At 41.2% G+C, this 14,065-nt stretch overlaps 1 protein-coding gene across 5 annotated transcripts in view; it reads right to left on the bottom strand.

Annotated features, from left to right (window-relative positions):
- Positions 1 to 273: 273 nt before the first annotated feature.
- The window catches only part of PPHLN1 (periphilin 1), a 109,618-nt gene continuing 95,826 nt past the window's right edge, over positions 274 to 14,065 (bottom strand). For all 5 annotated transcript variants that reach the window (XM_083182681.1, XM_083182680.1, XM_083182677.1 and 2 more), the window contains one exon: positions 274 to 1,002. In XM_083182681.1, coding sequence (XP_083038807.1) covers positions 817 to 1,002 — 186 coding nt within the window. In that variant the 3' untranslated portion in view covers positions 274 to 816. The remainder of the gene's footprint in view (positions 1,003 to 14,065) is intronic.

The following is a 14,065-nucleotide window of genomic DNA, read 5'->3' on the forward strand; positions in this document are numbered from 1 at the left end:
CATCGCATCGCATCTGATTGTATGCCTTAACTTAAGGCATACAATCAAAAAATCGGCAGCCCAGATACTACATAAGTACCAAAATTATTCTTGTAAAATACAGTAAGCTGCAGATCATTTTTACCCTACATAAATAGTTTTTCATTTATTCTTAAATCAAACAGTTTTTTTTGGTGCGGGCAAGAATGTAACAAAACACCATTCTTTACACACGTTGAACATTTAAATTTCTTTTCGCAAAAGAGTTTAAACACAATGGGCATTGATAATACAGACTGGTCCAAACGACATTTATTGTATTTCTTTCTACCCATTTATTAGGATCAATGTCATTCTCTTTGTTTATGGGCAATTACTTTATCGGGTACATGTATATACAACACATGGTATTAAAGAACTGTTCATGTAAAATAACAATGATGCTGTACAGAAGGAAACGAATTCCCGAGAGATTCATGAAAAAACGAATTAAACCAATCTACATTTACTGAAAAAAATGGATATGACAGATACGGGAATGTAACTTACTACAAACAGTAAATGTTATATATTATACAAATACTGCAGTAAAAACAAGTAAAAGAAAACAGTATGAATAAAATACGCCACCTGCAGCTCAGTCTAGTTATCATCTATATTTAACAGTTTCTACTATGTAAATTACTTAAATAAAATAGCATAATAATGTGCAATTCCTATGAAAAACACCAGTGACGCTAACTGTATCTTAGCATTGGACATACCTATATGTTATACAGTAGGTTATAAAGAAAGAGTCCAAGAGAAAAATAAAATTAAACAAATTATTTGTACACGCTATGCCAGGTCTTGGTGTTCGGCATCATATTCTGCAATGTATAATTTCAGCTCTTCAATACATCTCTCGCCGATCTCACTTAAATTCTGCCGTAGAGCAAACTGGACCTGCTTTTCCAGCGAAGGGTCCTTGTCGATCAGCATCTTCACGACCATACCAAAAGTCTCGCAATCCTGCCTGTACACCTGTGTGAACACAAACATAAAAGTTGTTGTAGCATTCAGAGACCAAGTCTTGTGATTCACCACATTGTGGGAGTTTCAAATATTGTAGATAACCCATATATAAACTTTGCCAGTATAGGGAGGTAACAATGGTATGAATAAAGTAGTAATAGTTTTCTATCCTAGTACCATAACCCATCCTCCCAGTCTGTTGCCATTTAGTGTTCATTCTAGAACCAGCCATCTTTGAAAACCCGTGCAGTTCCTGTTCCCTGCCTGGGGTGTCGCTGTCTGCTGTGGTGTTTCTAGCACAGGTCTGGTTTGCATATCAGTGCTGATATACAGACCACACTGTGCTAGAAGCACTACAGCAGAGAGTGACACCCAAGGCAGGGAACAGGAACTGCACGGGTTTTCAAAGATGGCTGGTTCTAGAATGAACACTAAATGGCAACAGACTGGGAGGATGGGTTATGAAAGATGACGAGTGCTAGAATGAACACTAGTAACTTATCCTCCTAGTCTCAGTATCCCATCTCTTCCCGTTTCCCAGCACCCTTTGCAGTCTGCAGTTGCTTTCCCTTCCACACTCAGCACCCCTGCACCCAGTCTCTTGTTCCTCTCCTTAATGAGATAAAGATGGTGCTATTTTTTGATAGAGGGATTTTATGTATATACTAAAGTATGGTGCTCCGTTAATATCTGGCCACTCCTCTTTATCGGATGGCCAAGCATCATTAAGCACCTGGCCGCACCCCTTTGTAGGAATCTATGAATTCATATCCCTTGACGTGATGACTTTCTGCAGTAAGCTGCTGAGGTACCCTCAGACAATAAAAATAATGACAGGACCTCAGCAGCTTACTGCAGAAAGTCATCATGACATTATTTTTATTGTCTGATGGGAACCTCAGCAGCTTACTGCAGAAAGTCATCACGTCACATATGTAGTCAGCAGACAGCACATACATGGCAGCATTGTAGAGGCACAAAGTGATGGGAGGAGTCTGAAAAATCTGCTTTAATTGTCTGTTATTTTAGACTCCTTGAATCACTGACTGAGATTAGAAAAGTTATCAGCCTGATGGTCAGCAACATGGAGTCGCAACCCCATGCTGAGAAGGCCAGGACCCATTTTGGGGTCAGAATCCACAGCTTAAGAAACCCCTGTTTTAAGCAAGCTCATTAGATTGCTTAGAAAATGCCCCTACATCGCTCTGTGTGCAGGGCCATAGCCATAGCGATGCGCGGCCCCGTGTGTCACTATTGCCAGGGAAGTAATATCCAGCATGCTGGATAAATCTAGTACTATCGTCACTCAGGGCCAGTGTACCCAACGGATATACCCTGCCCCTGACAGATCGCTGTGTGCTGAGTGATCTTGCAGAGTGTTCAAAACGATCTAGCATCGCTCACAAGTGTTGCAACCTGTGTAGGCCCCATAAGGACAAGAACTATTGCATGGGCGCTTGTATTACACTTCATAGTTTTGTCTTATCTGCACATATGCATGTGTGGTTAAGGAAGAGTTACACCTTTATGAGGGACTGATTAATATAAAAGAATATATATTTATATATATATCTATATATATATATATAGATATACATATATATATCTCTATCTATCTATCTATCTATATATATAATCATTGCTTACATATAATGAGTGCAGGACAAGCATTCCACTGCACTGTCTGCCACATTTAAGGGGTGTACACACGGAGAAATACTTCTAAACAAATTTGGCTACATAATCAAAATTGCTTAGAAGGTTAGTAAAGATCTCTGTCAAGGTTAAACAAATCTCCCTATAAGATCACTTAGTAAAAAAGAGTTGCCAGGCAAGAATATTTTGACTAGATCGCTGGCTGTGTAGTCAAAATCGCTGCTATTCACTCCTGAGGGAGATATTCACTAGGCGACCTGCAATGAATACCAACCAAGTATGTTAATTCTAGTATAGTCAAAATCACCCATAGACAAAATTTCTTAGTCAAAATCGCTGGTGCATTTAGTCAAAATCGCTTATTTAAAGTCGCTCACTAGCAAAAATCGTTCCGTGTGTACACCCCTTTACACGGTATTCATTGCAATGTAGACAGAGCTGACTGTTTAATAGAACACCGAGTCAACAAAACTCTGTGGGGCATTGAGAATCTCAAGTTTGTTTTTAAACAATGGAACCAAATTTCCCTAGGGTGATAGTATTCTTACGGTAATAGAGTTCAACCTTAGTAACAGAGAAGGAAAAAAAAAAAAACACATTTACTGTAAACCAATAGCCTATCTAGCCCAGGCCTGGTACTAAAACTGATCATTTTAATATATGTTTAGTATATTCTTATCTGTACACATTAAGCACAGTAAAAACCTCAAAGAATATTTCGGAACAGAAACATAAGTGGTCACACAGTTGGGAAGCAGCCTACACATTCTCCTTTATAGAACACAGCTGTAGGCAGAGGAAATGAGCTAGTGAGAAAGTATCACTTTTATTAGTCCAAAGGCATTTTACGCTTATCAGCCCATCTCTAACCACTCAGCAACATGCTTTAGGCAAGGTGTCTAGTGCAGGTGAAACTGCCTGCTAATTAACATTTCAACACTCCATTACATTTCGGTGGCATGAAAAAGCACTTGTCACCCTTGCGAAACACAAAAGTCCAAGTAACATTTATGTGCATAAAGTAAATGGTCTCCAATTCACTTCATTTTATCTTTCGGATAATGATCTTCGACCAAAATGTTTCAGCCTGTCTTTACACAGGGGCACCTGGGGATGTGGTATATGGTCCTGACAGTTGGGATCCCGACAGTCATTATCCCAACTGGCCAGATTCAGGCAGCGGGGCAAGCGCAACAAAGCCCCTTGCGGGCTCGCTATGCTCGCCGCGCTGCGGGCACGGTTGCGAGCATAGCGAGACACCTATTCTATCCTCCCTCTATGGGTGGTCGTGGACCTCCATGAGGGTGAATAGCCGGTGGCCGTCGGGACCGCGAGTATCAGGGTTTTGACAGTCGGGATCCCGACTGTCGGGAAACTTTCCGGCACCCAACCTGGGCTCCATGTCATGAAGGCATGGATCTCTGCAATTAAAGGTACTATATTTGCAAATTAATATGAGTCATGTTATTTTCATGCTTGTTTGAGTCAGGGTATACTAATTTTTCATTTCAGTAAAATCTGCTCTTTACTAGAAAATAACAGATTGCGGCCTTCGCCCACAAACTCCTTTTATATTTTAAACCTCTCAAACAGAAACTTTGTTTCTCAAAAGGAGCCCGCAAAGATCAACATCAACGCCAAAGGAATGCTTAATAATTATTAACAGATGGCTCGAAGGAAAGTACACAGCATATAAATAATGGTTTAAATGGTGTAATGCATCTTTATTTTCTCTATTTTGATTAATTCTAGTAATGGCAAGTGGAGTAAGAAAAAAAAGAATGAACTAAAGGAACTAAAAGCTATACATTATTTTTACCCACTTGTTATTCCCAGCCACTAGAACCAGTGTTTGCAATGAGCAACTAAAGCTAACGTGTACATGAGAAGTACACACTCTGAAAGCTGTGCAATGTTCATGAGAATGCAGTGTATGTATTATTTAGAGACCAGTGGCATCACTAAAGGCACAAAGCACTTGTAATTGAAACATATTTAGATCTTTGCCCGATATCCTATTACCCATGAACGCGGATTAGCCCCGAGAAGCCGGCGTGTGCCACAGCTTATCAGGGATTTTGTTAGCTTGCCTCAGGCAAAATTCAGCAAATATTACACCCATCTGCATTTAGGAGACCGCTCGGTACTTGTTTCCTAGCACGGCACCAGCTATTTTTATCTCAAGCATTGGGACCTAAAAAATCGCGTCGATCGCATCACATGCAACCAAATTGCATGCGATGGACGCGATTTTTACATTGGAATCAATGTAAAATGGTCCATGAGACCCAATTTTACATTGGGCCCAATGTAAAAAGCCCCCGAAACCCCAATTTTAATTGCATACCCCCCCTCATGGGTGAAATGGCCCCCCATTGTTAACGCCACCCCACGATGAACGCCATCCCGAAGAGTGGCGAGCGCAGCGAGCCCGCGAGGGGCGGCGGTACGCGTCCTCCGACCTTTTCATACCCCCACTATCCACGTCGGCGTGGAGTTGATTTTATAAAGTGTGGCGAGCGTATCGAGCCACCGACCCCGAAGCGTGGCGAGCCCCACGAGGGGACGCGCATAACTTCACAAGTATACGCGTCCGCTCGCCACGCTTCGGGCTCGGTGGCTCACTGCGCTCGCCACACTTTATAAAATCAACTCCACACGACGTGGATAGTGGGGGTATGAAAAGGTCGGAGGACGCGTACCGCCTCCCCTCGCAAGCTCGCTGCGCACGCCACGCTTCGGGTTGGCGTCAATAGTGGGGTGGCGTTAACAATGGGGGGACACTTCACATACTTAAAACCCATGACGGGCCATATACAATCAAAAATTGGGCCCATTGGCCCATTTCCCATTGTTACCTATGTAAAATCGCGTTGATTGCATCGCATGCCATTATAATGGCATGCGATGGACGCGATCAACGCGATTTTATCATTTAAAGCTAATTTAACATTGAGCCCTATGTAAAATCGCGTCGGTCGCATGCCATTATAATGGCATGCGATCAACGCGATTTTCTCCTTGTCGGCAATAAAAACACTTAATTGACAGAAAATCGCGTTGATCGCATACCTTAAGTTACCTTAACTTAAGGTATGCGATCTACCACGACGGGCGCCATGCTAGGAAACAAGTACCAACCGCTCTAGTCATGAGAAATCTTGGTCATATGATAGATGTACAGTACATGTGGGCTGTGTTCCCATATGGTATATGGATTTATTGAAGGTCCCATTGTAATTGTCTAGATCCTAAAATGAACACAGGAATAAAATGGTTAGAAAGGATTGTTCTGGAGATGAGGAAGAATAACACTCCAAAGGCTAATTACTGCATCAGCGGCAATTTATGGGGTTCACCCCAGGTGTTTCCATAGGCGTTATTCACTGCATGTGGCTCTATTTATTTGGCATATATCATACTATAACCCATCAGTTTTCCCATATGTGCCTTGAGTGCATATATGGCTTCTCTTCCACTGCATAATCTTGTAGTGCACCAAACATGGCTGCCTCACCTAGTACACCTGTGTATAGAATGAAAAATGACATGGCTCTGACAGTTATGCCGGGACACTACCCATAGCATTAGGATGCTGCAACCATTAATTTTGTTTTATGACTATTATAATGGACATAAATAATTTGAATTGGTCCTGGACCATCAACCCAGGGCACCCCTGCAAGTCCCACAAGGCACCCCAGGGTGCCACGGCACACAGTTTGGGAACCACTGCTCTAGGGAGTTCTTATAATATTTTAGTTACATTTCCAATCACATTCAAAAATACAGATACAATAATGGTGTGTGCTTCCTACCTAAATGGTTCAGCTGAAAGTTTCTCTAGCAACATGGCAAGGAAAAGGGTAGCACAAATGTTGGGATTAGAGTCTATTGATAGGTCAGTGGATGGTGTAACACTACCCTCATCCATTACATCTGTTGAGAAGAGGCTGGGGAGATTTAGGCCACACACAAACGTGCATCCAAGGCTCTATGTACTGCAGCATAATGCTTTTATTTGTTAGGGATTTGGATTAAAAAGGTTACTCTCACATGCAACTTGTTGTAGCCATATATTGCTGACCATCTATTGAGGCAAATTTAGTTTAAAAATTCAATACATTTATTCATATATAAATGTATATATAAATATAATCTTATCGCATATGCACGGTTATGTTTTGTTTTATTTAACCATATCCACTCTTTTTTTTCCGCCTGTTCTATTCCAATGGTGGAATTCAGTGACCAGTGAGGGGTGAGAATTGCGGTTTTGTTTAAATGCCACAACAGTACCCCATTTTGCATCCTTCCACTGGCCAGTTGAATGCTAGATTCGCACAAAAATATTCACTACCATATAGGGCAGGGAACAATTGTGTTAGATTTGGCTGCCCTACAGTATGACTATTAACGTGCCGATTTGGCTCTGTGAAATGATCCGCAGGCAAATTAATCTGCCCCACTTAGAGCTTTCACAAGAATATTTACCCTTTGAGTGTCAACATCTCTATGAGAGATGTTGAAAATATCTGCTAAAAGTGCCAGCATCGCTTACATTTATTATTTAAATCCAAATAAATAATGTTGTGTAACAAAAGAAAAAAAATTCTATATAAAAAGGTAAACATTTCAGGTCATTATGATGAATAAAAATGTTTGCTTGCCAATTTTCATGCCTCTTGACAAATTCACTTGCCACTCAAAAGGGGTAAAATGTTTTTTTTTCCTTAAAAATATGAGAAAGTACAATGGAGATATGCAATCCAGGGCGTCTTTATTGCATGCAGGGAAGTCAGTAGTTGCCTTGGCTTTCCTCTTAGATCACGGGGCTTTGTCTATAAACAATAGGCAGAGCCCCGCTCAGCACGATCACTCAGCACACAGCATAGCCAGGTACATTGCGGGTGTACCTCGATGTGTGCTGAGCGACATGCTTAAGCATGTCGCTCAGCAAGAGAGCCAGGTTGCCCCTTGTGTACAGGGCTTAAGGATAATTTTCTTTACATTTGTCACACCCATATACACATTCATGAGCACTGAAAAGCCATTTTAACTTTTTCTTCACAGTCTTTGAGGTCAAGATAGAATTCTAGCTTTGAACAATGGAACAAATAAATAAAAATGCTTTAAAAAGTAGAGGAGAAGCAAAGAGCTATTTTTTGCCTTGGAAGTATATTTTTCATACTTCAAATGAGGAAAACAAAATTACATAGTAAAATACAAATGATTCATTATGTGTTTGAAAAGTACACACAAGTTTCTCAGTTTCTTCTTCAGTTCTATAAAGAATTATGTTTAGACATCCTGTGTAAACATTTCAAAGTGGCTTTATTTACAAAATTATTAAATAAAAGCAAGTTCTCCAAAAGCTGCCACAATGCAGTGGAGGCAAACACCAGGCCTCTTTTACTACTGTATACTTCAGGGCTTGACAATTTTTTTAAAATCTAGGAGCCAGGCTATATGTGTAGGAGTCCGAAAAAACTAAAAATAGGGACAGTGAGTGCCAAAAAGATACACCATAATGCCTATTACACATGTCACACACCCTTTACATATCATGCCACAATGCCCATTACGCCATTCACCGTAATACCTATTGCATATTATACCACACGCCATAATTCCCATTACATATATCATCACACACTGTATTGCTAATTACATACTATGCAACATAAGTGCTGTTTACCTACATGCTCATTGCTATGGGTTATCCATAAAAAAATGACAGGGGGGGGTCACCATTACAGGATAGAGGAGGATGAGGGAAGTAGAGATAGATGGGGAGTGGCAGGGGGTGTTGCGGAGAAAAAGGATGACAAACAGGGGGTGACTGACAGGAACAAGCAGTGGGGAGAGGGGAGGATGATAAGCAGTGAGTGACAGGGAGACATGGAAAATGGGTGAAAGGGAGAGGCAGTTAGTGTCAGTGTGTGTGAGAGGGAGAGGAGGAGGAGACAGGCATCACTGATTACTGTTTAGACCCCCCCCCTCCCTTTCCCCATCCCCTCTCCCAATATAAGCAGTGCTGTGTACTGTTCCTAAATGCTGCCAGGGCAGTATAAACGTCCTGGCAGCGTTTATACTGTCAGGAGCACTGGCAACAGCGTCAGGTGTCCCTGCCATCAGACATCTAAGCAGCGGGTCCACCGTGGCTGGTTATCCTATCAGGAGCACTTGCAGTAGCCTCTGGTGCCCCTGCCATCAGACATGTAAGCAGCGAGCCCGCTGTTGTCATTAATTCTAGCCACCACTCTGCCCAGGGGTTCTGCTCACTGCCAAACCTGGTAGCCAGGAAGCAGAATCTGGTCGTCATGGCGACCTGGCTCCTGTCGAGCCTGGGTATACTCACACATAACTAGAATGAGTGTAGTTGCTACATGTTGCAAATGTTCATGTGCTGAATGTGTAAGATGGCTGTGATACTTTGTTTACTCAGAACCGGAACGGGTGGGGGTGCAATCTGCCAGCGTATGAAACAAACTTTAAAGCTTTATTAACCCATGAAATACCAAGTGAATTTGGTCTACAAATTATCCAGCAAACATTGTATTCCTCATAATGACCTGTAATGTTTACCTTGTATATAATTTTTTTTATCTTAACATTTATATAACAAATGTGAGCGACGCTGGCACTTTTAGTGGATATTTTGCAAATCTCTCAAAGAGATGTTGGCATTCAAAGGGTTAAAACACTGGTGCTGTGTCAGATCCCTGTTTTCTTTTGTCATTGGATGCGGAAATGGTATTTGATATGGTGACATGGGATCACCTGTTTGAGACCTTAGATTTGTCTTTCTTCCCCAATTTGCCTTGATTTTAAAATCTCTTTATACATCCCACCCACCACTCAAATTTGAACCAATCTTTCACCTTCTTTCTGCATCCAGAAGGGAACCAGAGTTGCCCCCTGTCTCCCATGCTATTTGCTGCAGGCTTGGAACCGTTAGCAATAGCTCTGAGACGGAGCCCACTGTTTAGCGGCATCCGCATCGGGAAACGAGAATGTAAATTATCCTTATTTGCGGATGATTTGCTATTATTTACCTCTGATCCCATCCACTCTAGAACTGAAATTTTAAGAATTACTAAAATGTTTGGCTCCTTTGCGGGATATAAGATCATTCTAGACAAATCCATATTACTCCCTCTGAATGCACCCTCTTTCACTTCTTCACACCCAAATATTGCTTCCCTATTTACTTTAGTACCACATAAATGCAAATACTTAGGTGTTATTTTCCTTTCAGCACTATCGTCCTTATACACCTTTAATTAAACCGGTGATTACTAAAATATGTGCTCAACTACTTCACTGGAAGGATCTTAAATTATCCTTATTGGGGCATACTGTAGTGATTAAAAGTATATTTTTTACTAAAAAGTCTCCTACTTACTACAGGTACAATTTGGGTATCCATTATCCGGATTTCTCATATCTGAAATATTCGTATGGGGACCATCTGGCACCACCAGGGGACGAGGTAATTATGAAAAAAAAAAAAAAAATCCGATATCCGCAGAAATCCCTTACCAAAAATGCTTGTGGTCCCGAACATTTTGGATAAGGGATACCAGAGGCAAACGCAGGATTTCCAAAAGGGGATATATATATATATATATATATATATATATATATATATATATATATAGCTGGCAGGGGGTTCCTAGCAGGAACACAGGCTGGCACTCCAAGGACTTTTCAAAAGATGCAAAACATTTATTGTGCAGACATAGTGCTATCACTATGATAATATGATAGCACTATGTCTGCACAATAAATGTTTTGCATCTTTTGAAAAGTCCTTGGAGTGCCAGCCTGTGTTCCTGCTAGGAACCCCCTGCCAGCTATTTATCTACTTGGGTAGGCACCCAGGCCGTCGACATTTCCCTCTAAGGGAACTGCAGAATGGAGTGCCGGTCTACACGCCATATATATATATATATATATATATATATATATATATATATATATATATATATATATATATATATATATATATATATATATAGGTATTTGCATAGGTGCGGCACTCCAAATAAACGCAGCTGCTGGTGCAGTATAGGTCGGGTGCCCGCTCAGATGCACCACGCTGAAACAGCAGGTGAAATGTAGAATTTCGTGGACGGCGGCACTCACAGACAAGTAAATGATGAAACAGGAAAACCTGGCTTGTGACCAACGTTTCAAGCCTCCGTGGGCTTATTTATTGTCTAATGCACCTTGATAAAAAGCCCACGGAGGCTTGAAACGTTGGTCACAAGCCAGGTTTTCCTGTTTCATCATTTACTTGTCTGTGAGTGCCGCCGTCCACGAAATTATATATATATATATATATATATATATATATATATATATATATATATATATATATACACACACACACACACACACACACACACACACACACACACACACACACACACACATATAATTTTGGTTACGAATTTTGGTTTGGTTTTATCCGTATTGGGTTTTCATATCGTTTGAAAAAACTAGTGATATACTGGTATGTATATTTTTTCCACTGGATAATAAACACAGGCAAATAGGAGACGGGGGTGTTCCTATCCTCCTCCTCCACCCCCCTCCCCTCACTACTCTCCTCTGAATCTCCTCCTTAATAACACAGTAGAATCTACAGTATGTGTAAATATATAATATTGACCATTAAGATTGTCCGTACGGCATTGTTTCACCATTTTAGATACCCGCTACCCCTGAAGAAGTCCCTCATGGGACGAAATGCGTAGGGTGATTTCAGGATAACAGTGACTTGAAGTGGTATCAAGTTTTTGACAAGCTGAAGCGAAAACCTTGTATAAAATACAATTGTGTTTTTTATTGTATGGAATAAATTTTACATATTTTATATTGATGTGTATTTGTCCTTGGTGAAACAACTATCAGCGCACTCCTATACCCTTTCTTTGCATCTTTATTCTGTACCTTTTCTAACAGCAAGGTACATAGGAGTGCAGCTACTGAAATCGCGCAGGGTAGGTCACAACCCCCCTTTCTCTCAGAGATATATATATATATATATATTTATATAGTGGGAGAAGGGGGCATTGGGCTGAAAGAAGGGGCCCTGATACATAACTTCCAGGGTGGTAGAGGATGTTTAATATGCAGAGGAGGGGTGTATAGTGGAGTGGGCTTATTATTCATAATTTTCTGGTGGGAGGACAGCTTGCTTGACTGCAGATATCTCCAGTTCCCGGAAATAGATTTCTTAGCTTTTAATGGAATTAAAAACTAGATAATCCCACCTACCAAATGGTACTAGGAGATCAGAGTTCAGGAGGCAGAGCAATCTGCCCACAAGAATATAAACCTACATACCAGGTGTGTGGAGCTGGAGTAGTAACCAGCTGCTGGAAGGCTGATATCTCTGGTTCTGGGAACAGTAGAGACAAGCTACTAGTGTCCATCAAAGAGGGAGAGTCCCAGCTTTTGGGAGATACCCTCAGACAGAACCTGAAATATCTGACTGGGAATAGCAATTAACAGGCTTGGATGGGGACCACTGCTTTGAAATCAGATATCTCCGGTTCCTGAGGGCCGATTTTTAAAATTCTTGTACCCATGGAAAGAGGGGACCCTCAGCTTTCAGCCTAGGGTCCTTAGACTCCGATGGGGGGGGGGGGGGATTCTGGGTACTCAGAAACCCCCCTTGCATGCACCACTGGATACTCAACATGTACTGCCTATCGCTCTGCTGATGTATTACATTGCACTCAGGAATTTTATACAGTTATCTGGAAAAAGCCTAGAATGACCCCGACTTGTACTTTTTTTTTTGTATGCAGCGTCTCCTTTGCTCAGCTCCTGTCTCAACCCCGTTCCCTCCGCCTGCAGCACTCCGGGATTTTACATGTGATAAATCGCATACGATTTATCACATGCAAAAAATGGCACATCAAGTGCCTAATCGTACCTAACCTGTCCCAGGGAGCTGCCTTAAGAGAGGCAATGAATTCAGAGTTTTCGTCTGAAAAATAACTTATCAAGAAGTCACAGATTTTACCTTTGCACAGGAAAGAAATATCTGCATATATTTTTCCACCAAGGGCTTGATTTAGACATGTACATAAACCTGTTTATATACATAGCCGATGGTGGGGCATGACCTGCTCTTTGCATGTGCAGAATGGGCCCTGAATGACTGCATGCAGAGCCCCTTGAGCCGCAGCCCATCATTCAGGGACCAGATGTTTTGGCAGAGCTGGGCAGCAGTGTTTGTGATTGTGAAAAGGTGTCACTTTCTGGCAGTGGCGAGAGCACAGATTTCCTGGCGCCATGCAGAGTAAAAAGACCATTCACTCTTCGTAACCTGAAGGCTGATGTTCACACAAGCAATTTGACGCTGCATCTTCAGGTGCAGAATCAGATCAAACATACAGATAGTGGTAGATGCTCAATCAGTTCAGTAATATTTCTAGGTGCATGAGGGAGGGGTTAATACTGAGTAAGTAAAAAATACATTTTTTCCCCCAGAATCAGATCAAACAAGTATTGATTTACTCTATGTGCCTTCTGCTGCTTTTGCATAGTGTTTTGCTTTTTATTTAGCCACAACAATAGATAAGAAACGATTTATTGGCTGATATGAGATACTGTTACAATCCCCATTGTATTCACATATTTTAAAAGATATGCCAACCCCACAGTCTACTTAACAAGGAGAGAGTTGGATAAAGGGGATTGTAGGATCAACAGAAAAAGAACTCATTTAATTTACTGCACACATTTCTGCACCCACACCTCAATTTCTCACATTTGTGTGTTGCATTGTTTTTCTTTGAGGCTTATTATATTTTTGGTGGCAGGGGGTGCTGGGAGAGCCTTTTGGGTTTCCATTGTTCAAGTTGTTGGAGTGTCTCCAATACCATAATAAGCCTTATGGTACAAATGGGCCCCGTCCCTTACTATGGCTCAGGGGTATGGGAAGTACAGGGCTTCCCAATTTGGAGATGTTCCAAAGACCCAAGCTTCGAGATTAGTCTGATCACTGCCCTGTATGACTGTGGAACACAAATTAAGAGTTAAAAACAAACCACTGGTTTTGTTCCGGAAAGTTGAAAGCTTTCCAACTCCAGATCAGCACAGAACAATATTATCCAAAGATTCAATATCCCATACTGTACTGTAGAAAATTCAATGTAAATGGAATTACTCATTTACTGGAAAGAAAAAAACTAAAATACGTGTCAGTTTCTCTTTGCGCTCCGTGTAAAGGATTATTCCATGAAAGAGAAGCCCTTTCATCAGACATTTTAAGAGTTCTTTCTGTGCTTTGGCAGGATACTTGTGATTTCTATTTATCATTGGTCTCTTCATATCAGGCCAAATCCACGAGTCAAGAATGGAAAAACTATACTGACCTCTAGGAAGGAAAAAT

The sequence above is a fragment of the Crinia signifera genome, chromosome 4 (genome assembly GCF_055691185.1).
Source record: "Crinia signifera chromosome 4, ASM5569118v1, whole genome shotgun sequence".
Classification (NCBI taxonomy): domain Eukaryota; kingdom Metazoa; phylum Chordata; class Amphibia; order Anura; family Myobatrachidae; genus Crinia; species Crinia signifera.